General features: G+C 42.9%; 1 protein-coding gene across 3 annotated transcripts in view; it reads right to left on the bottom strand.

Moving 5' to 3' along the window:
* The window catches only part of Il17rd (interleukin 17 receptor D), a 65,815-nt gene extending 41,722 nt beyond the window's left edge, over window positions 1-24,093 (bottom strand). For all 3 annotated transcript variants that reach the window (XR_006853506.2, XM_046452972.2, XM_046452971.2), the window contains exon 1: window positions 23,903-24,093. Coding sequence is in view for 2 of the 3 variants with exons in the window: in XM_046452972.2 (XP_046308928.1) it covers window positions 23,903-24,028 (126 nt within the window). In the remaining variant the exon portion in view is untranslated. The remainder of the gene's footprint in view (window positions 1-23,902) is intronic.
* Window positions 24,094-25,224: the final 1,131 nt, after the last annotated feature.

Raw genomic sequence — 25,224 nt, forward strand, 5'->3', positions numbered from 1 at the left:
GGATTACAGGTGTGCACCACCACATCTGGCACATCTCATGGTTTTATAGAAAAGTAGAAAACATGTATTGGAGGCCACTTAAAGAAAAATTTTCCATTAGCTTAAAATTAAAACAAACAAAAAAAACCCAACAGGTGCCACTGGCACTGGAACAAGGAACTGAAAAGACAGATGGCTCATTTTCTGGCTGACGTGCACAAGTGCCCTCAGAGCTTGCAGTATTACCTGAACAGCACTCTAGTTATGTTGTGGAGAGCACAGAGATCCCAAGTCAGAATGCTCCCCAATATCAGGTCAGCACTTTACTGTCTGATCTACTGCTAAGCCAATAAAAGCTTTTTGCAGTTTCTAAAACAATGTTATCTGGAAAATATAAAGGTAACCAACCCTGAACTACTAATTCTAAGGTCATCTTTTTAACCCAACATTCCTAACCAACTGGTCTAAAAGCTGGTATCCTGAATAAATGAACCATAACATAACTATTCCTCAGAACCCCAAAATAAATAGAAGTTCAAAAGATTAGCTAGAACATTATCAATATGACTCAAAGTTATCAAATTAAACATAGTTCAGGCAAACCTTTTATGTCCCAAACTCAGGAAAACAGTAAATTTTTGCAAGAAAGCAGTCATACAAGCATTTTTAGATCATCCTACTTTGGACATTATGCTACTACACTTGCCACCATTTGAACAGATACACATCCATAATATTGATAGGCTTGGTGGATCAACTTTGGTGCCATGGCTAACAACCTTCTTTCCAAAAAGTAGGAGGAAAAAGGCAAAAGATGACAGTCCTTAAATTTGATTAACTTTTGAGATGAGGCCTACAGAAATATGACACTCTAGAGTTTATTTCCAGACACCCACAACCAGCCTATGGCAAGCCATATTCTAAGCAGCAGTAACTACTATGCTAGTCACTATCACTAATGAACATTTATTGGGTAATAGCAGAGCTATGACCCTCATAACTTAACCACACTGCCCTGATGTCTTCCTAAAGGTCCAACTTTAATTCATAAACATAATTTTAAAGAGCATAAAAAAGAACTTCGGCAACTACCAGTTTGAACTGAACCATGTTGTTTTACAAGTACCTTAAAATAGCAAGTGCCCCTATATCTCATCTTCAAAAGCTTAACACTCTTTTAATCTCTTTTGCAATTCTCATTATACTAGGAGAACACTAGACAGCATCCTAATTGACTGATGCTGGTAGATGAACCTCACTTTCATTGCACTTTCTGAGCAATATTAGACTTCTAGAAGATTCACCTAAGAACAACACAAATACTGATAAGGGGAAGACAGATTCTGTCTTCCACTGCAAGCCTTTAGATTCTCAGATCTGGAATGTTATCTATCAGCTGATTGAATCTACATTGTGTTCACCAAGAGGATACTGCACAGGAGAGAAAGTAGAACAAATGAGCCAGGACTATGAGTACCCCTGGGCTGGTGGCCTGAGCATTCAGCCACAGAAAGCAGAAAAAGGACTTTAGAGAAGGGGCTCATGAATTCCCTGCCCTACCTTTCACTACCCCACCAGTAATAACCAATCATAAACATTTAGCACCTCTCAAAGACTTGGAGAGAGCAATAAAGGACATTTGGGCCTAGCTAAGGATTCTCAAAGTAGTGCAATTCCTGTTTTTACTGTCTGACTAAAATACACAAGCACAGTACTTATAAACAAAGGAATTGGTTCAGTTTTTGCTTGGAAAAATGGGAGCCAATACATTCCTTCTGGGAATTCAGGGTAAGAGTTTTACGAAAACAGTGTCCAGATGTGCTTAAAAATTCAGTCTGTTCTTTCTTTGGGGGAGGAGTGGAGAGAGAAACAAAGGGTGGGAGAGACATTTTATTAAAAATTGAAAAGGTTATTAGATTTTCTTGGCCTGCATACTAACCTATTCTCTCCTTACAAATAAGTCAGGAAGGCCTGAGGCAGAACCACTGGGCCTTCCTCCCACCTCTCTGCAGGGAGGGAGAGTCTGGCCACTGCAGTGACACCAGCCTGGGCCTCAGAACTCTCACTGCCAGGATGTCCTTAATGGCAAAGTGTTCTACCAGGTGGTGAGGAAATGGAGGGAAGCAAGTGAGCAGGAGACTCCAAAGGCCAAAAATTCTCAAAAAGAAAATCAAGCATTTGTGCATTAAAACAGCCACCCTTGAGATAAACCAAAATGTTTTGTCAACACCATGTCCCAGTTTAACCTGGAAGCTTTGTTGAGACCTAAAGCTTCCTCAACCCCATGATTTTGTTCCCAGTATCCCTTTCAGCCAGAGAGAGATGTAAATAGCCTGTTACAAAGTTTTCCTTCATTTTCAGAGGAAAAAGCTGGCTTAGGGTACTGAAGGTAAATGAGTGTTTTAAACAGAACATAAATAAAGTACAGATTCAGGCATATATTATGAATAAAAAGATAATCCTAATAATAGTTTACATTATCAGAAACCAAAGTTTATATGAGCAGCTAAGCCCCCTTTCAAAGTAGAGAGCAGCTGCTGGTACAGCAGAGGAAAATGGTATGTCTGAAATGTGACCTACCTTCAAGTCTGTTTAACTCTCCTGTCAGCCAAAGCTTCCTTCCGCCACCTTACAGGGGACAGGGATGGGGCGGGTATCCTTTCTGAAGTGTTTTGTTTGCAAAGGTTGGGAAATGTCTGAGTTGTAGGAGGAATTTATTTGTCTCCACTGTACCTAAGCAATCTCTACACAAGGCTATGTCATCCTCTTCAGGACCCTGAGGGCAAGAATGGTAACCTATCAGCAGGGTTGGCCCTGGGGATGCCCTCCTCCTCCCAGGAGTTAGAGGAATAGCTCCAGGACAAACAATCTCAGTCTCAATCAGAAGCAGGAGGTGTTGGAAGACTGGGCTTGTACACAGTTCTGCCAACAGGTTTCACATGCTCCCAAAAATGCTGACTCCATCACAATCCCCTTTAACCAAAAGCCCTAATGATATGTAAGCTGGAAATCTATATTTAACAGGTAGTATAGCCCTTGTTCATGGAGCATCCAGGATGTGCAGGGTCCAGAGCTAGGCCCTGGGGAAGGGTCAAAGAGTGACTGAAGTGGGGCAGCGTTCCCAGGCCGTGACAGTCACATGAAAGAGACACACTCATTAGCTGAGAGACTGGATAATGGGCCACTTTTGAAAAGTGGCCAACTTCGCATTTCCAAATTAGAAAGCAGGAGTACAACTCAAGACATATGTTTGGAGTTAAATTGTTCTGTACCTTCAGGGGTGGAAGGGCACATCAGGATAGGAGACACAGTCCCTAACATTTATCTCCTTTTCTAATTTTCACAGATATAAAGCCCATTCCAGGATATTCTCACCTGGAGACAACAGCTCTCTGCAAAGGTGGCCGAAGTTTCAATTAGGCCAAGACACAGTAAGGAGAAAAAGCTTCTAGCACTGAGTGGACTCCCAAGAGGACACTACCTCTTCTTCCCTTTCCCTCCCTCTTAGCTTCACCACAGCAATGGGGCCTTTGTCACCAAAGCACACGAATGTTTTCTCAAAGAGTGACCAACTGGTGGCACTGGGGAGACCCTCAAAGGCTCCTACAAATATAAAGGACTGGCAGTGTGCCCAACTCCTTGCTGGCCATAAGTCACAGAAGAGGGGCACAAATCATGGAGTACTGGGTAAAGGTTCAGGGAAGCTGACCAAGCATTATTTGGGACAAGGATATTCAGAGGTACAAGTTGCATGTCCCTTGCACGTCTCCACTCTTTTCTGCAGAGGTTTAAGATGCTGATTGCTCTGCTACTACTGCAGGTGGAGGCACAGGTTGAAAACCATACATTTCCTTCCCAGAGCAACTTGTCAACACTCCTGTCTAAGCACAGAGCTTCCGGAGGGCGTGACCCCAGAAGATAAGGCTCCTCATCAAATGGGCCTTGATGGTGCTTCAAGCTTCAAGCCCTGTTATCAGAGACCTGACTGGTCTCTGAATGGGTGACCTCTTCCCAGTCATTCACTGCCACTTCCTCCTCTGGCCTGTGACACAGACCCCTCTGGAGACCCAGGCATTCTTTCCTTTTCCCCAAACATCAGAGAATGCCAATGCAAACCTTTACCATTTTTTTTTCTTTTTTTGTACTGGAAAATGAACCCAGATGTGTTCTACCATTGAGCAGCATCCCCAGCCCCTTTTAGTTTGAGACAGGATCTCACTAAGTTGCGGAGGCTGGCCTCAAACTTGCAATCTTCCTGCCTCAGCCTCCAAGTCTCACCTTATCTTCCTCTTTTTTTTTTTTAGTTATAGTTCAACACAATACCTTTATTTTATTTATTTTTATATGTAGTGCTGAGGATCAAACCTGGTGCCTCGCACGTGCTAGGCTAGCGCTCTACCATTGAGCCACAACCTCAGCCTCTCACCTTATCTTCTTAAAGCCCATCTCCACTTCTGTCTTCTTTCTCTGGCCTCCTCGTGGCCACCTTCCTATGTACTTTAAGTCCAGGATCTTCAACCTGGTACGGGTAACCTCAAACCCACCCTTGTGGAGAGAAAAGGTTGCTGTTACAGGGATCTTCCAGAAGTGTTCTAGTCATATCCAGTGGCCTTCCCACGGGACCCATGAAAGCAACACCAGTTCAATCAAGGGAGGGTAGAGGAACACTAGGAGTAGAGTTCTTGACCCAAAGAGAAACCCACTAGACAGCAATCTCTGAGTAAGGGGCAGGGGGGCAAGGAACAGTACCAACAGTGATTTAGGGGGCTGAGTTTTTTATTACTCTAATAAATCCAGAATCAACCAGAGTTGCTGTACTCTGCTTCATAATGAAGATTCAAGGAAGAGGTAAGGAAGAGGTAGGTATGAATGAGTGTATATGTGTGTATCACTAGTCTAACTTCCATAGCATTCCTAGTAAAAAGACAGCTAGGTATAAATGAGAGAAAGGAGACACAAAAAAATTAATGACTTGATTTTGCAGTTGCTACAAGCAGATAATCTTCTAAACAAACTACTTCTTTTGGTGAGGTGGGAGTGCTGCAGATCGAACACAGAGACTCTCAAACACTAAATGCCCCCACACTACTAAGCTAAATACCCCTATAACCCACCCAAATTTTTGTGTGTTCTGGGAACTGAACCCAGGGTCACTCTACCACTGAGTTACATCCACAGCCCTTTTTATTTTAACGTAGGGTCTTACTAAATTGCCCAGACTGGCCTCAAACTTGTGAGCATCCTGTCTCAGTCTCCTGAATCACTAGGATTACATGTGTGCACCACTGCACCCTACCCAACTATTTATGATCAACTTTTATCTTCAGTTGCCTTTCCCCTGCCCCCACCACCACCTACCGCAATACTCCAAATCCTCTTTGACTGTGATCCTGACAGTTGCTGACAGAAAGATCCAAGCCTCGGGGACTGTCAACACTGCGATGTGATTCAAAGCTCAAGGGGGTCTGAGGCAGTGCCCTTGTTTATGGATTCAGTGATTGATTAGGTCCTAAAAGCTCCTAGCCCAGAAAACTAAGTGGATTTAAATCAATCACTAACAGTAGTGTAGATGTTAAAAACTGAGATATGCAAGGAACTTAATAAGTGGTATGAATAGAATTCCCATGATGATACTTAAATTCAACTATTTTCATAATATGCTATAAAATCAGGAAGGCTCACTCAATTAATAATTCTTATTTTAAAACACTTATTCACTCACTTAAACCATCTTCCCTAACACTCTCTACCAAGCAATATTTCACCCACACCTAGCTTTAGTACACTGGACTTAAAGGCATTAGAACATACTGAGAAGATAAATAACCAAGTAGAAAGATTCAGTGCTTCTCTAATAAACCCAGAATCAAGCAAACATAAGGAATTAACAAAATAACAAAGAGTAAATAATAACAAAGGTCAACATTTTTAGGATGTGGAAAAATAGCTGACAACAAAGACAACCATCAATCACTAAATAGTTACTACGTGGCCAGGTGCAGAGCTAAATCTTGTTGTTTATGGACACAATACCTTCATTTCATTTATTTTTTTCATTTTTTATGTGGTGCTGAGGTTCAAACCCAGTGCAACACACTCACACTCTCTAGGCAAGTACTTTACCACTGAGCTACAACCCCAGCCCAAAAATGTTTTGATGACAGTGTATAACTTAAACTTCAAAACAACTCAGGGAAATGTATGATTATTAATCCATTATACAGACGAAGTAATAGGCTCAGGGAGTGTAATACTCTCATATTATAAATATGTGTATTTTTTTGTCCTGTAAAAGAGAGGGAGGAGGGGGGGAAGGAAAGGAAGGAGGGGAGAAATTTGCCCAAGGTGACAATAAATGGTAGCAAATGGTAGAGCTAGGATTCGTGAGCCAAACCTGCCCTCTTCTCAAAACACAATTCTTCCCAGTAAATTGGCCAGTCATTATACATTGCAGTTCGTGAACATGTAGTAAAAGCTACAAATCCTTTGACCCAGTACTTCTACTTTGGGGAACATATGCCAAAAAAATACACCAAAATGGCCAGGGGAGATGCAGGAGACCAATCTGTATGTAGATGTTCACAGCATCATTATAGCCGCAGTAACCTGGAATCAGCCTAGATGAATGCTTCATGAATAGTGAGGAAGAGGGCTGGCAATGGGAGAAAGTGGCATACAGCATGAAAATACTAAATGGTCATTGGAAGTGACATTTTTATGAACCACATTAATAGTTAGAAATAACTTTGAAGCACAATTTTAAAATCAACCATATATAAATAAAACCAATACAATGATTACAACTCTGCCACTGTGTTTGTGTGAACAAGAGTGGAAAAAACTAATATTGAATGCTAAGCTCTTTTTTTCTTATTAGGCTGAAGTTACCAATTAGTTAAAACAATACAAGGAAATCTTCCCTTTACGATGCTATGATGATTTACTTATTCTTCTCAAGCCTGAGGTGCAGCTCAATAATAGACCACTAAGCTAGGTAGGCCCTGGATTTGAACCCCAGACTCTGCAAAATAAAACAAATTAAGTAGATAAAAATAAAAGAATAGTTCTACTAATTTTAAAGCCCTCATTTGGGGCTTTCATATAAGTCCTATTTTTAAATAAGATTTCAAAATTTAAGAGTTACAATCCTATAGCTCATGAAATTTTTTTTTGATAGAGACAGAGAGAGAGAGAGAGAGAGAGAGAGAGAGAGAGTTCTTTTTAATATTTATTTTTTAGTTTTCAGCAGACACAACATCTTTGTTTGTATGTGGTGCTGAGGATCGAATCCGGGCCGCACACATGCCAGGCGAGCGCGCTACCGCTTGAGCCACATCCCCAGCCCAACATGAAATTTTTTGTTAGTCATTGAATAAATTTATTTATGAACAAATACCTTTACAAATTAGAATATTACTTCGGCCACCATTTTGTTCATAATAATAGAAGTCCACACTAGCCAGGTACAGCAACACATGCCTGTAATTCCAGTAACTCAGGAAGCTGAGGCAGGAGGATCACAAGTTCAAGGCCAACCTCAGCAATTCAGTGAGACTCTGTCTCAAAATAAAAAATAAAAAGGGGATGTAATTCAATGGTAAAGCACCCCTGGGTTCAATACCCAGAACTGCAAAAAATAAAAAAGTCCACACTCTCTGAATCTCACTCTTTTATAGCACATTTGGAAAGCAACCCTACTGAAGATAACATAAATCCATGGGGGTTGAGGGAAGGAGGTTTAAGAGCAGCTGAATAGAGCCAAGGTGGAAATTACGTGATCAATGACTGATGAGGAAGGTTTATGCCTAATTGCCATTTTCACATTATCTTGTTCCCCTCCAAAAGGAACAGGATATCCAATGTAGGTTTTTTGTCGCACTCTTTCCAGAGAGAGGTAGGCTCTGCACACCACCAGCCAGGCTACACACACCCCTAACCTCTTCACCCAGGGATCCCCTGAATCCTGCGCTATCTTCCAGAATATACTGTTACTTCAGAGAAAACAAATCACAATTACTTAGCATACCAACTAACTTCTGCATCTTTTAAGATGAATGAGGTTGGAAAGCTAGGAAAGAACAAAACCAAAGCTGTTGCTATCTTGGGGGAAGAAAAAGATTTCTCCACTTGACAGGACAGTCCTCTACCTGAGCAGGTCCCAGGTCAATCTTTATTCTAAGGCTCCTTTTCCTTTGTACTCACCAACCCATGCTGGCAAGTCCTGCCCATGTTCCCAGTTTGCCCTGTACTGGGGATGACTTACTATTATTGTTCTCCCATAAGCATCAAGTACCACTGACCTAGGGGTACTTAGGTACTTATTAGGTAACCCTAAGTACCTAAGGGTACTCCACACTACCACAAGGTCTGCTTCAGAGGGCAAATGATCCAATCAGGTATACTCTAGGCAGGTATGGCTATTAAAATTTAAGAAAAATTACAAATTCAGATCCTTAACTGTGTTAGCCACATTTCAAGTATTCACTAACCACCTATGGTACATGGTTACTAAATTGGATAGCACAAGGAAGAATGTTATGTGTTCACCACCACAGAAAATTCTACTGGACATCAACGGGCTTCAGAATTCAGCACCTACCTATGCCTGTCTTTTCGATTCCAGGTGAAATTCTCTTACAGCTGGACAACTCTTCCCAACTGTCACCAGGCACCATGTGCCACCTTATCTTGAAAAATTTACGCTCAGTAAAATTGACGTTTTTTGGTGTACAGTTCCAGAAGCTTATATACATATATACATTTACTCATCCACCACCAAAATCAGTATACCACTGCTCCCCAAAATTTCCTGGTTCTGCTTCTTTATAGTCAAACTCTCCTTCCATTCCCCCCAAAACCCTGGCAACTGCTGATCTGGCAGCTTAAAAAAAAAAAAAAGAAAACTCAGATTCCTGGCCTTCCCCTGGAAATCCCACTTAAGCAGGTCTAGGGTAAGGCCCGGAATCTACCCCCTCCACCCTAAGAATGTTCCTCAGGTGATTCTGGTACTCAGCCAGGTTTGAGAACCTTTCAGGTAAATGCCTAATCCAAATTTAATTTAATTATCTGCAAAGCAGTCTCTGGTCTCTCATCTTGCTCTCTGTCCACCCCCATTCATTGCTTTGTTGCACATGGCAGACATCCCTCTTAGGCTGGGGGCTTGGAAGGCAGGGTGAACCAGACTGCTCGGGGCACGGGCAGGGTAAGAACTCTGTGGCTCCGGTTTCTGGCAGAGAGAGGCCTCCCCAAGTCACATGGCCTCCCATCTTAATCCCTTCCTGGCTCTTTGTGCCATGGAATCCTCATCTTGGGGTGGGGGGGACCACATCAGAAATAATCGCCTAGTTCCAAGGCTTGCTGCAAAGTGATGACTGAGATAACACATCCACGGGCACTGAGCAGCCAGGAAGAAATCACCGTGTCCCCATCACATCATCACAACACGGATGTTCCCTGAATGCAACCCTTACCTGAACATGAGAGATCAGGGCTCACATTACAACAGAACTTTAGATTTTTAAAAAAACAAAAAGACAAGAGGTAGAAAACATTTCCTCCTAAATTCATAATCCCAAGGGCAAGATACCAAATTCCATTTTTAAAGGGAACTTCAGGAGAGTCAGTATCATCTCAGAAAACCTCTGCTCAGAAAGAAGCCAGGACAAAGAGGGCCTAAACTTGAGTCAAGCCACTCTCCTCTGGCTTGTGCCTGCTCTGCTGAGGATTCCTGGAAAACACTGAAAAGTTAAAGATGGTCAAAGGCCAACAGAAGAAATGCTATCATTTAATATCACATGTTTATTTAGCCCCACCAAGCCAAAGAGGGATGATTGTTTGAAAGGGAGAGAATGCCTGCTTAATCAACTAAAAATGCATTCATTACTATGCTGTTCACCACGGCTTTCCTGAAATCAGACACTTTTGCCCCTAGACCATAAGATTGAAACGATTTGAAATGAAAATATTTCCTGTCCACTGCTTGCCAGTTTCTAGCCCCAGAGTGATATAACAGATGACATCCAGTACAATAAATGCTTTTATTAACCATAAATTTGAGACTGCTTTAGGGATTTGAAGTGTTGGGTTTCATGCTGAAAAAATGTAATGTTATCCACAGACCATCAGTGAGTAACAAAAACAGAGGCGCAGGTTAGCCTACTTTGATCAAATTATGGGGAAAAAAATCGTCTTTTTGCATTTAGAATAGGAGTTGCATTCAAGGCATATCTTCAAGGAGCACCAGCATAGTTTAATCATATGCCTCAGAGGGTATAGTGACAATTCATTCTGAGTGCAGATTTATAGAACCAGCAGCTTCTGTTAAACAGAAAGGAAGTTGAAAAGTGTTATGAGACTAAGTGACTGAACTATTCAAATACTAAGATGAGACCCCTAAATCAATTTCAGTGCTATTAACATTTTGAGCCAGAAAACCCTTGTGTATGTTAGGCTGCTTAGTAGCATTACTGAATCCTACCTAAACCCTCACCCCAACTGTGGCAACCAAAAATGTCTCCAGAAATTCCCCAAACTGCTCCCAACCAAAAACTACTAATTTAAATCAAACTCTAGCAAATGCTGCCTGATTTTTCTTCATCCAAAGAAAATGTGGAGTCTGGGGGAACTGCTAGGCCTCACACCTCTGCCCTCAATGCCTCTCTTATCATAGGAACAGTTAACTCTAGGTGATTTCTGAAATTAAAAGCCCCCTGCATCCCTCTTCTACCAAAACTGAGGGTAGCGTAGCCATGGAAACAAGAACTCTCTCTTCTGTGACCAGAGCAAACTAGATTCAGCAAAGGCAAGCTGCCACCCCTCCCCCAGGCGCACCCCCTCACTGGTCTTTGTGTCGGGGTACATTCCAGCATGGGAGCTGGGGCCCACTGCACTGGGCTGTACCCCATCCCTGCCAGCATCCAAATTGCTGCTTTCTGGCCTTTCACTGTCAGGCCACAGTGGGGACCACGGACTTGGTGCCAGAAAAGAAAATGAAAAGCAAAGTTGAACCTCTGCGATCCATTCTCTGGATGCTGAATGTCCCACTATTACATCTCGGCATGACATTTCACGGCCAGCAGGGGAGGAGGCCCAGTCCTGAAAGCTGAACAAAATGCAGGGCACACAAGCCCGCCTGCGCCCTTGCAGTCTCCCTGGACTTATGAATAAAAGATGGAGGTTTTGTCTCTGTCGTTTCCCGGGTACCCTGTAAGAATAACAACTTGTTGCTTTTTGACATTTTAACTTACTTTGAAAAATGACCAATATTAACTTTACATGTCTTGGCCCTTAAATCTAGGTTGGGGGCAAATAAAAGTAAGAAACGCCATGTAATTAGGTAGAAGATAATAATTCAAGTTAAACTAATGAAAATGTCTGTAAGGGACTCTAATAAAATAATTTAGGCAACACCCAATCACAGATCTAAAAGGCTGGAAACTGACTTTAAGGACATATTTTGAGTGAAGTGGCCTTTGCTGGAAATAAAGTTCAATGTTTTCTCAGCACAAAGGAAAGAAATGGCTGAATTTTGGTGTGAGGAAGCACTCAACCGTAAACCTGCCCTGGCCAAAATAGAGGTTTTTAATAGGAACTCATTCCCTGTCGCTGAGGGCAACATCTACAACTGTTTGTAACAAGCCCGTGTGAATAGGAAAAGCCTTAAGCATTCTTGAGAAACAGCACTCCTAATTTTCAGAGAGCATAGTTGATTTCAAATAGTCTTTAAGAAAGAGTTTATTACAGGATAGTACAAATGATACCATACACTATCTTTAGCCCCTTAATAAGATAAAGAGAAGTCTTAATGTGAAACACTACATTTTTTTAAAAACAACATATAAGACTAAACTTCATTCCACATTAGAAAGGTCTCTGTATATAACAACTTCAATCCAAAAAAAAAAAAATTTTTTTTTTGCTTATGGCTAAAACTGCATCCATACTTATGACTGATATCTAAAATACAATGACATAATATCACCTTCAAAGGAATCTTGCCAAAACATTTAACTTGACTCTCCCTAATCTTCAAGAAACAATTAGAAATCCAAATTGTGGGAACTGTCTACACAGTGACCTTGACTCCTCAGAATGTGTACATTATAAAGGACCAAAAAAATAGGTGGAGGAAAGGCTGCCATTGAAGGAGACTAAAGAAACAGTATCAGAAAGGAATGATTCATCCTGGAATGTGATTAAGAAGTCATTAAAGGCATTTAAAGGTCAAGAACTGATGACTCTAGGCCAAGGGGAAATGGTATTCGTTTTATTGTTTTTTTCTACTTTTCTATAGGTTTGAAAAATACAGATACAGAATACAAAATATTGGAGAATGAGCAAGGAGAAGCCCACATAAGTGACCTGCTGGGTGGGGAGGCAGCTGGCCACAATTTCATCTTCCTGTTGAGCCATAGAAAATGCATGCCCAAAAATATTACTGATACTTAAAAAGAAAAATTATATACTCTTAATACAAGATAGACCCAACATTTAAAAAGCAAATTTTTAAAAACATAAAGTGACTTGTTATTATTAGTAGTATTCATTTAGCTGGGAGGAATGCACACAACAGACATGTAAGACAAACTCGTTTCTGCTTTTAAAAGTCAGAGGTACCAGGTGTGGTGGTGCACACTTATAATCCCAGAGACTTGAGAGGCTGGGACAGAAGGATCAAAAGTTTGAGGCCAGCCTCAGTAACTCAGGGAGGCCCTAAGCAACTGTCTCAAAATAAAAAATAAACAGGGCTGGGGATGTAACTCAGTGATAGAGCACCCCTGTGCTCAATACTGGGTACAAAAAAACTATTAAAATAGAAAAATAAAAGTCAAAGTTCTCTTTAAACTCCTCTGTATACCTTTCCTTAGAACTCTTCTTCAATCAATCAATCATTCTCCCTCTCCTCTTATCAAAATATCTAATTTAAAAACTCAGAACGCAAAAAAATTCCTGCTTTCTGCACACTGTCCCCTCATTATCCATCCCCATCTTTTTTTAATGAGATAAAAGCAAGGATCACAGTAGTCTTGATCAACTTGAAAAGCGTGCTTTTAAAAAAAAGTGTGATCCTTTAAGTAAAAAGGGGAAAAGCTCAGTAGATGGGAAATGTGCTCAAGTGAAAAGATGTGGGAGGTAGATTTTCTGTCTCTCAATGACTTCAAAACCCAGAGAGGAGAACAATGGGAAAGTAGTATGTCCAGAGCAGCTTTAAAGGGGTCTGGATTACCATCACCTTCCTCACATCAGACACTAAGAACCCACAGCTCCTGAGTCCCTAAATCAGACTTTGGCTTGTACAACCAGATGTTGCATTTTTCTCTGCTTAATTTTGGTAAAACTCCATGACCTCTTTTTCAAATTAAAAAGGCAATGCAATTTTTTTTTTTTTTTTTTTTTTTTTTTTTTAGTAAACCACAGGAGCTATCTTTAGTGAAGCCTTCTAAGGATTTCATTAATTCATAACCAGCCAACCAGGACTTTTCCCACAGTCTCCCACAAAAAAGCCCGGGAAGTCACTGATTGCTTGGCTGGATCTGAATATGAGTAGAGGTAAGATCAGAAATATCTAGTTCCTCCCACAGGGAAGCAAGGCATGAAAATCAAAGCCCAGCAAAAACTCATTACCACAGCTGGCCAGCGAATCCACAGCCCCAGAAAGAAGGCAAAAAGCACCTGTGATTCTGGATGGACCCCCACATGACTTCAGAAAATGAACCGCCTTCACAATGGGGGGAGGGAGGAATGAGACAAAAATGAGCCTCATGTGTCTGTTAAAGACACAGTTTTCATGCTGCCTGAGGGCTGCTTCCAAGGAATGACATCCATTTTACTCACATCATTTTGGAAAGCCTGAAACCAGGATGCTTACTGGTTAGCAGTAACTTTTTACATTTTTCTCATCCACAGTACAGGCAAACAAAGTTTTCAAACACCCCCTCTCAAAAGCCACAGACACTCTGCAAGGTGTGGCTCCTATAAAATACCAGCCCCTCCTTAGTCCCTCCACCATGAGGGAGGACTTGAACCCCCGTCTGTAGCCCAGCCTTTTGCCAGTAAGAGTACTAATAATCTGTGGTGTAAATGAATACATTGAACCTATATTTATGCTACTCTCAGCACTTACTACCAATGTTAAAAAAAAAAATACAACTAACTATAGAATTTCAGAGGAAATTCTAGCTCAACATCTGCTTTGCCTTCTCCAAGAGGCCACTGGAGCCATCCTTATCACCCTGTTTTAATGTCCTGCAGAGCAGTTAGCCATTCAAGAAACATGTGTGGGGAACCTACTATGTACCAGGCACTGTTTTGGAGATGGAGAAGTGAACAAAACAGATAAATGCCCATCCTCCTGGAACTGACATGGTGATGGAGAAGACAGGCAAGAAAATACTGTGTGTCTCACAGTAAAAGGTTCTAGGGGAAAATATAGTGAGGAAAGGAGGACAGAGTGAGCAGTGGGGTGCTCAAGTCTGGTATTTTGTTCTATTTGTCTCCCCTACTTAAATCTAGGCTCTAGAAATCATGTCTAACATACAGAAAGCACCAAATACTGAGTGAATGATTGGCCACTGAGCATGCCACCTATCAAACCGTCAGGTGCTGGAGAAGCCTTCTGAGACTCAAGGTTCCTGACAGATGCATGCTGGCAAAATTCAAGTTACCCTATTATCTAGTCCCAACCTACAGCTTCAACTTTATTGTCTCCCTCCAATAAGTCCCCCTTCAGTTCTACCCACATATTGCTTGCTGCTCAAACTGCCCCCCACTTTCTTGTTCCACTCACTAGCAAGACACTGCTCAAAGTTCCCTCAGAGAGGCCTGCCTTCTTCCTGACATCTCCATTCCTCCCTCTAAGACTCCTCAGAACCACTCAAATTTAATATCTTCTTCATAATAAATCTCATTTCTGTTTCCTCTTCATCGCATTACTGCAAAAATGGTTGGATGCATTCTCATTAAATCCGCAGGGATAATGAGGTTGACCTAATTTTTTATTAAATGCAGACTCTGTGGCACAGGTAAAATTCATAGGCAGATAAGTCTCACAAAGAAAGGTGGGCTGCCTCCAAAGAAAGGGAATCTGCGGCAGAGCAAGAAGCCAGAGTTCACTGGGAAATGAACAAGAACAAAAAAGCAGAGTTCCCAAAGCAGTATCCAGGCAGTGCTCAAGTACTCACTTGTCATCAAACTACTTTCCATAGGGGAAAATCCAGGATGAAGGGGCACAGGAAGCAAGATTCACACTTCTCTAGGAATAGTAGGGAAGCATGGAGAGAGGACAGGGACTTCTCTGTACTGTGGACTCAGAATCCCTCCTGTATCTTCCTGTTGTCTGAGCCTGTTCCTTTGGTGCATCCCCACCTGGATGGGGAGCCACATGGACAGGAGTCTCTTCCCTGAGTCAAATCACAGAGTAGTTGCTCAAAAAAGAAAAAAAAGAGAGAGAGAAAAAAAAGAAAGAAAGAAAACAAAAAAAACCCATCTCTTGCTTCCTGGCTCCAAATAAGTCTTTTAGAGATTGGGATATTGAGCAGTGACAATAAATCCTAAGTAGGTGAGTGCCTGTGCCCCACCCAGAGCAAATGTACACACTCCAGAGGCAGGAGGCCATAAACTGTCACTCAACAGGGACCATGCTCAAGCTGACTGCTCCCACATTTGGTCTGCATTGCACTGCATTTCTCTGAGATAAAAGGGAGGCCCTTTTAAGAGAGGAAAAGCCAGAAATCACCTGGACAGAATAAAATACCAGGAAAAGGGCTTCTAAACCATATGTCCTGTCTCAGGAAAATGTACCTCTTCATTCCAAGGAAGCCCTCCTTTATCCCATCCACCCTCCCACTCTGAAGCCCAACAGTGCATCTGAGAACAGCCAGCATTTTTTAAAGGGTTAGTATTCAATTGAGGGAGAGAAAGACTACAAAACAGAACATTTGGGAAAACTCCTTCTGTCTTTTTTTGTGTGTGTGTGATGCTGAGGATTGAACCAGTGCCTCACAAATGCTAGGCAAGTGCTCTACCACTGAACAATATCCTCAGGCCTACTTTTAAAATCTGGTGGGAAGCAGGGATTGGGGCGGGCGTATTTATTTATTTATTTATTTATTAAAGAGAGAGAGAGAGAATTTTTTAATATTTATTTTTTTTTAGTTTTTGGTTGACAAAACATCTTTATTTTATTTTTATGTGGTGCTGAGGATCGAACCCAGCGCCCCACACATGCCAGGCGAGCACATGCCAGGTGAGCGCATGCCAGGTGACCGTTATCACTTGAGCCATATCCCCAGCCTGAGGGGTGGGTGTATTTAAAGCCTAATCTCTCATGATTTCAAAAGGATTCAATTTAAGTATTTACTTATTTGTTTGTTTATTTACTTATTTATGGTGATATGAGGGATTTAACTCTAGCACTAAGCTATACCACCAGCCATTTTTTATTTTGAGATATATAAAATATTTTTATTTTAACTTTTTTTTAATATTTACTTTTTAGTTTTAGGTGGACACAATATCTTTATTTTTTTATTTTTATGTGGTGTTGAGGATCGAACCCAGCGCCCCGCGCATGCCAGGTGAGCGTGCTACCGCTTGAGCTACATCCCCAGCCCCTTACTTTTTATTTTTTATTTGAGACAACTTGCTAAGTAGCCCAGGCTGGCTTTGACCTTGCCATCCTCCTGTTTTAGCCACCCAGATAGCTGGGATTACAGGCATCACCCTGCCTGGCTTTGAAAATATTTATTTAATGTGTAAAATCTAAATATTCACCTAAACATTTTAATTAATGCTATCAATTTCTACGTCCTTGTCAAAGTTGCTTCAATGTTATATGGCTTTTCTGTTAAGTTCAAGCAAGCTTCCCTACAATGTACTAATTTTCATGAAAAGCCTCATGATTAATGTCTATTAGATCAGGTTTGGAATGAAGAAGGGTACAATAAAATTACAGTGTATAAGGCTTCCAACAATACCTGCCGTCTATTGCCCTTTCAGTTCTTTTATGGTACTAGCCATATGCAAATAGGACATTTTGCCATTAGGTTCACTATAAAACAAATGCTTCATAAATATGCACGGTGAGGTAGTTTGAATTTACCCTATTAAATCAAAATATTTATAGGCTGACTTCTGTTTTAGAAGAGAATTACATGTGTGTTCACATCACATCTTTATTTTGTCATCCACCCCATGATTTGTTGAGGACAGCTGGTACCTATTAAGTCCCCCCTTTAAATGTTGTAGCCTTAATTAGCTACATCCACCTTCCCCCAACATTTCCAAACAAGGAACCAAAGAAAAGGGAAGCTGTTTTTATCATGGATACTTTGAACAATGGAGTTGAAAATGTTAACTCTCTACTAGCAAGTAACCAAAGTTATTCCTTTTTTAGGCCCCTTCACAAAACACAGAGGACAACCAGTATTTCAATTTTCAGTCTTTTGTTACATAGGTAATTTTTTTAATTGTTGAATTTTTTGTTTCTGGCCTAGTGTTACTAATTAAGCCTTCTTTTAAGATATTGCTTGGGAAAAAAACCAAGGAGTCTCCCTGGAGTTTCTCTTGGTGTTATTCAAGCTACAAACTTGTTGCATGAACTTTTAAACATGAGATGAAGTACAGAGAATCTGCAAGAAACAAACCAAGTATGGCTTTTTCCTTGTTTTGTTTTTTGTAGTACTGGGGATTGAACTCCACTACCGAGCTACATCCCTAACCCTTTTTTAGTGTGTTTTTTATTTTGAGACAGGGTTTCCTTAAATTGCCAAAGCTGTCCTCAAACTTGTGATCCTCCTGCCTCAACACCTCCCCTACACACAGGGCTGGCGATTTTTTACAAACACATCCGCCCTTCCCAGACATCCTTCCCAAACACAAACAATGAGAAATTCCATTGATCAAATTGCTTTAACCTGCCACATGTAGATTAAAACAAACACTGATTTAATTAATAACTTAAGCTTTCTTTCTTTATTTAAAAAAAAAAATTGAAGTACCCATTTATGCATTCAGGACTTCAATTGTGAAGTATGTCAATAGGCTAAATTTTGAGCAAGAAAAGAAACCATCTCAAAGATTCCCCCTGGGATTTATCCCTTCTAGAGACTTGCCCTAGCTTTAATCTGTAGTAAGACTATCTGTTTCAATAGGATGTGATCACTCCAGGGCTTGTGTCTTTTCAATCAGCTGGTGGCCCTGCAGGGTTTAGAGTGGCAGAGGGGAAGTGGCCTGTGGTTAAACAGAGGAAATACCAAGGCATTTTAACAGAGCAAATAGTCTCTTTACTTCCCACCGGGAAGAGCTTCAAAGGCCCTGGGCCTCAAGGAGACAATGTGTTGCAGGGCCATCAGTCACCTAATCGTGTGTCAGTCCCATTCAGAACTTCTCAGAAGCCAAGACAAACACTGCCCAGGAGGACAATACCTCCCACTAGCTGGGCAAGTCTGGCCAGCTTGAGATGGGGCCCATGGTACCAGTATAGACAGCCTCCAAGCTTGTGGAGGGCAGAAGACACTCCAAATTTTAGGGAGATGCGAAAGGGCAAAGGTCTGGCAGTGAGGGTGGCAGAAGTGAGGTCTGCTCCCAGGGTACTGCTCCCATCCCAACCCGACAAGCTTCTGTGGGGACCTGAGTCCCCTCCTCACCCCATAATCTTACCAATGGGGAGTGGGTACCCAAGCATCCAGAAGCCTGAAAACCCATCCATCATAAGCAAGTGCAAGAGGTGATGGGGCATGAAAGAGGATAATAAAATTGTTGATGGAGTGGCCTCAGCAGCAGCAGACGACATCTGTTGGAGCAGAGTATATGAAAAGTTCAGGGACAGGGGAGGAAAAGAGCTTGGAAGTGTTAAAAAAAAAAAAAAAGAAAAGAAAAGAAAGATAGAAAGAAAAAAAAGAAACCAACACATTTCAGACCAAATGAAGCATGAAAAATACTCAACTTAAAATAAAGACTTAAAAAAGCATTAGTAGTTCTTTCCTTTGTAGGGAAGCTGTCTGTAAGATTTCAACTGCGAGACTCTGATTTGGATCCTGCTCTACTCCTTCCGGAGACAGTTTTCCAGACAAACCCAGCTGTTCTGGGGAGGAACCCAGGGGAAGTGTCTAGTCCCCTTCATAGGCCCAGGACAGATACCCCACCAGAGCCAGAGCACCCCTTCTCAAGACCACAGTCAGCCTGACCCATTTTATTGCTCAGAACTAACAAAGTCTCCACATTCCTAAGTCCAATGAAATCATTTAAAACCAAACTCTGATTTTTTTTCTTTCCTTTTTTTTTTTTTTTTTTGGTGGGGGATGGGGCTGGGAAGACACTGGGAATTGAACCCAGTGCTTCAAGTATGTTAGGCAAGTGCTCTACTATTTAGATACACCTCCAATCCCTCTGATTGATTTTGAAAGTTTCAAATTCTTCTCTCCCCTGATTGAGGAAGCTTATTTCCTAAAGGAATAGGTCTCACCACTGAGACAGCATCAGAATCCTCAGAGGAACTTGTTAAAATGCCAGTATCTACGTTATGTCATCTCACTTGCATTCTGGTCCCATTATCCTTGCCTGCATTCTAACAAGCTCCCAAGACAATTCTGATACTGGAAGCCCCTGAACATCACTTTGGGAAACCACCCTTGGAAGGAAAAGGTACAATAAATGGTACTGCTCATTCACCCAGCTATATCCCTGAGTTAATAACTAGTATAATGTCTCAGGCACCTCAGGAGATCCAGAGATGGATGGATGGAGGTGGGGAGAGAAGGAAGGGCTGCACAAAAAAGATGGACACAGGCCAAGAGAGTTCCCAATTAACCAAGCAAAACAGGCTGCAAAAAAGCATTGCACTTCTTATAAAAACATCTCAGAAAAATGTGTCAATCCAAGGCTGAGTAATTTTTAACAAGGAATTCTCTAAGGGACAGCAGAGCATCTGTAACTTGGAAGACATGATCACAGGACAGACAGACCAGATATGGGCTTGGGAGCCATGAGCTGCAAGTGAATGAAAATGCATCCAATTCAAAATCAAATAAACGCGCCTGGGCCCACAGCCAAGAAGAATTCTTGGACTGGACTTTTATCAGGGACCTAAATTTTAACCAGCTGGAACTTTTTTTTTTTTTCTTCCAAGTACCACCCTATTGCTTTCTACCTTTTGAGATGAAGTATTTGCCTTAAATGGGAAACTTGCACATCATTGTAAAGATGATGCCAAAATCCTGGTTTCCTGAATTGCTGAAGGTGCAAGCTTTGTGGAGGGTAGAAACTGTTTTAGGCATAACATACAAGAAAAGGTAAGAAGTCAAGAAATGTTCCTTCCTCCCCTACTGCAGGAAAAGCTATTAAATAAAAATCTGTAGGAGTAGATTCCTAACTCCTTGTTCCAAAAATAGGCTTCTCAACCAGCAAGACTAGGAGAGATGGGGGAACCTTGGTGCAAGTGAATGATATAATTACAGTTTACCCATCACAACAAAGTCATCCCACTATTAAGAAACAAGAATTAAGAGCCAGTGTAAATGAAGGGGCCAGCCCCTCTGGAAGTTTTACAAATTGTTACTTCTCTGAGAAAACAGCATTTATTATTCAAAGAGCAACTTTACCTGGCAAGGGCCATAAGAGATTTTTTTTCTAGGAATTGAGGAAGTGTACCCACAACTCATTTCTAAAACACTGAGCTGTGTTCAAGATGGTATCAGTCTCTTAATTGCCCCACAAATAATAGAGAGGTTGTGAAACCTGACCACTTAAACCAGGCCAGCTCTTGGCTCCTCTGAGAACAGCTTGAAGGGTCTGTTAGCAGAGCTGCTGAGGGCAGACGGACGGGTAACTGGGCGGGTGAGCGGGCAGGCTAGCTAGCTACAGCTACCTCGAACATCCTGGGAAAATTCCCATTCCTACAGGGGCAAGGGTTCATGAACAAATGCTCCCTTGAAGAACAAGGGGTTCACTCACTCAACTGGTCTTCTACACCTAGATCTTGCCCCTCCTTCAGGACTCATTTCTGTACCTTGTTGTCCCCTCAGGTTCTGAGTGAAACTCAGATCCACAGGAAGCCCTCTCCTGTGTGTATCACATATAACTGACCCTTACATACCCATATTAGACTATAAACAATCCCAGAGCTGAGGCTGACATCTACAGGGACCCAGACATGAATCAAACATCTAAGTCCCTGTAAACCAGTATTACTGGAGCCCCATGCCAGCAACTGCAACTTCTGGGAAACCTTACCTAGGGTGGTGGGGGTAGGGAAGGCTTCCTGCAGGAAGTGATGCTAGAGTTGAAAGGGGAAACTGAGGAGGCACAGAGAAAAGGAACAAAGGCAGAAACAGATGCAAAGACCTTCTATGGAGAGGACATAGGCACCTGGTGCTGAGATCTCTCTCCACACTTCGTAAAATCTATCTCAAAACAGGACTTAGCCTATAATCCCAGCAAGTCAGGAGGCTGAGGCAGAAGGATTGCAAGGAACTTAGCAAGACCCTGTCTTGAAAAAAATTAAAAAAAAAAAAAAAAAAGGCTGGGGGTATAGCTTAGTGATACAGCGCCCCTGGGTTAAACCCTACAAAAGTAGGAGGGAGGATTCAGCAGGAAGGCTGCAGGGTCTAATTGGGTTCAACCTACCTTTACAGGGTTCCCAGGTTCTGAAGCCACCAACAAACTAGTCTAAAGACACAGGGTGAACAAATACTAGCTAAGCAGTCTGGTGAAAACCAAAGAATAAGCACCTGCAGGAGAAAGTCAAAGATATGGCATTCCTAGAGGGCTTCCCTGGTGAAATCACCTGAGCCAAGTATTAAGCTTGGCAAGGGATTCTTATGAAGGTAAAGGCATCCAGGGAGGAGGGGAAGGTATGCCTTTGTAAAAAGGCATCAGGAGTTAGGGAACAGGGAGGGGGATGCAAACAGGATGGGTAAACAGGGTCCACAGGATACAGCAGATGGAAGTTTGAGAAGAGACTGGCATCTGAGGTTCAGCCCAGAGGTCCCCATGCTAATCCAAGAAGGGCATGAAGATGAGGATAAGGTAAGGACTGTGGAGTCAAGGCAAAAGCTGTTGAGAGGATCACCCCCAATAAGGCTCTGCAGAAGGGGAAAGGAGATTAGCATTAGAGAGAGGTGACTGGGATGAGAACCACCATTAATTCTGTCGGGGGTGTAGATTTGGGGAGGGCCACACATTCCCACAGGTACAGAAAACAAAACCACCATCTTGGCTTCTTCAGAGCACTACCATCCCCACAACATTAAAACTTCATAAGCAGTGTATACTGGCACATGAAGCCAACTAGGCAACAGCAGAAAAACAGCAAACTGGACTGATCCACCTAAACCATGAGTGACATGTAAACTCAGAATAAAATACCTGTGATGCTGTTACAGTTAGTCAAAAGCCAAAATCTGTACAGATCCAAAATTTTAGCAGGATGGATAACACTAGACAGACTTAAGAAAACTTGGTATCTATTAGAAAAAGAGCAGTGATGTTTTACAATAGAACAAAATAAGAAAAAGTGTTTTCCTTAAATGGGAAGGAATGGTAGAATTTACGCTAAATTCACTAAGGGTGGGAAAAGTCAGGTACATCAGCTATTGGGGCTAGGGACATCCCAGCTAATTGGCTCATACCTGGTTTTCTACACAATTTCTTTATATGTGTGAGGCAAGTGAGCAGGAAGCATTAACCTGTGCCCCTGGGCAAGGTGTCATGGCCTACCTCTTATCTGTGCTGAGGCTTTTCAGAGTCTCCCAGAAAAGGTAGGACAACCTTGGTCTACAACTACCCCCATACCCATCCCTGGGACTAGGGAAAACAGAAATCACTCATTTCCTCCCACTTTCCAGATGAGTAAACAGAGGCTTTTGGGGCCTAGGAACAGAGTCAAAGTCAGGTACCTGGCTGTCAGAGTGCTAAGCCTGTGTTCTCTTTGGAAGTTTTAAAGCGTGAGTGCCCCTACCCGGCGGCTGCCCTGTGGAAGGCACTGACCAGACGAATAGGAATCTCCAGGTCCCAGGGCCTCCCAAGCCCAGGAGCTCAAAAGCCGACCCTGGGTTGAGAGGCAGTGTCCCGGCGCACATCTTTCATTCCCAAAGCCCCACCGCCCTGACAGCGTCAAAGGAGCGTCCCGTTTGGGGAAAAGGGTTCCAACTACACGGCGAAAGTCTGGGCATCTCTCCTCTCCTCACGGGCACCTGACTGAAGTGACAAACTCTTACTACCCTTTCTTTGACCATAAAAAACACCCTCACCTCGGGTCTGGGGCAGAGATGGGGATTCGGGTAACAACCGTGAGATTATTCGTAAGACGAAAAGTTAAACGGGGAAGCAAAGTTTCTCAGGAAGTTTGGAGTCCGAAATGGGGTAGGAGTAGGGTGACGACCCTAGGCTAGAAGGAACAAAGGGAACACAACAGATGGGTGCATCGTTCGCCAGCGCTCCAGGTGCCCTCCCTGCCCGCCCTGAGCCTTTGCAGAGCTGGGAACTGGAGGTCCGGGAGAACCCCTCATCCTCTCTGAAGCTCCCCGTCATCCAGACTGTAAGGGGATCCCAGCTCCAGACGGCGCAGCCCTGGGACGGAGGTTCGAGAACAAAGGGTGGGGCGCACTCCCCCCGCCTCGTCGCCCCCTCACACCCGCCCTCTAGAATCGGACCCCAGCCAGCGGCCGCGCCTCATTAGCAACACAAAGCCAGAGGTCGGGCGGCCCCTTTCATCCCGGCTGGGGCGGGCGGACACGCGACCCAGGAGGGGAGAAGCGAGGACGGCTGAAGACGCTCTAGGACCGGGATCTTGGCGGCAGACTGGACCGAGAGCAAATAGGTCGCACGGGCTTGTCTGCCCGCGAGCACCTGTGCGCGCCGCGCCCCTGCCTCTCCCAGCGCCCCCTGCTAGTTTGGAGACCTCAGAAACCCGCCGTCCTCGCCTTACCCTCCAGCCACAGGTGTCGGCGCCCCTCGAGCGGCCGGAGCCGCCGGCGGCAACGGCCAGTTGCGAGCCATTGAGGCAGGCATTGACAGTGAAGAAGACAGAACAGAGCTGCAACCACGGGGCCATGGCCGTGCGCTCGCCCAGCCGGGCCCTTCTCCGAGCCCCGGCAGCCTGCCGCTGACCAGCCCCGAGTGGGCGGTGGCAGCGGCGGGGAGCGTGCCGCACTGAGCATGCGCCGCCGGCCTACGCCCCGCCTCTTCCCTCAGGTCCCGCCCCCAGCCTCAGTTCTTGCGTACAGATCCTGCCCCTCTAGACTGGCCATCCAGTCTTGGCCCGCCCTTCTGGTCACTACCAAACTGCTGCTGAGTCTCTGGCAATTGCAGGTTTATTCCCCTCGCCTAAGAATTTTTTTTTTTTAAACACAGAGGATTTGTCCCAATGATGCCTGCTCCATACAAAAACTTGGAAGAACACAAAGAACATAGTAATTTTTAAAATAATTTAATAAGCACCTGCTATGTGCCAGATCCCTTCTTGTGTCCTCCCAATCACATAAGGAAATGTTAGTATTATTGTTATCCCAGTTTTAGGAGTAGAAAAGTTAGCTCGACTTCACATTTAGAGAAATCCTCACTCTACGTTTACTACCAGGACCTCAGACAAATGACTTGCTTTCTCCACAGTACTGTTTCCCCCATAAGCCAGAATAATAAGGGTAAGAATACTCATCTGGGGAGGATTCTTTTGGTTAACATATAACAAGGGTTCAATAACTGCTCCAACCTATCATCAACTAACTTGCATAGGTAGGGTCACTGAGCTAGTACCCATTAATCCTGAATTTAAAGTCAGATCTTATTGAAAACAATACTCTCGACCACTACAATTGTCAAATTTACCCTTGTGAAGTGGGTATTATCTCTGGAAGATGAAGCTGAGATCCAGACAACTGGAGAAAACATTACACAGATTTTCACTAAAATCCTCCCACCTCTTTGCCTCATATCTAAACACTTAAACCACAATACTTTGTCCCTCTGGGTTGCCCCCACCCTCATCTAGGCTACCACCTCCACCTCTGCAACAGCTTTCTGAATACTTTTTCTGCTTCCACTTGTATCCCTATAGTCAATACATTTGTTCACACTGAAATCAGAGAAATCTTCTAAAAAAAGTAAATCACCCAGCAAATGGCACAGCTTAGTGACTTGGGAGGCTGAGGCAGAAGGATCACAAGTTAGAGGCCAAACTCAGCAATTTAGTGAGGCCCTGAGCAATCTAGTGAGACCCTGTTTCAAAATATAAAAAATGGAAGGAGATCA

This window comes from Marmota monax, unplaced genomic scaffold (genome assembly GCF_021218885.2).
Source record: "Marmota monax isolate L192 unplaced genomic scaffold, Marmota_monax_Labrador192_F-V1.1 WCK01_AAM20220418_F8-fsc00042, whole genome shotgun sequence".
Classification (NCBI taxonomy): domain Eukaryota; kingdom Metazoa; phylum Chordata; class Mammalia; order Rodentia; family Sciuridae; genus Marmota; species Marmota monax.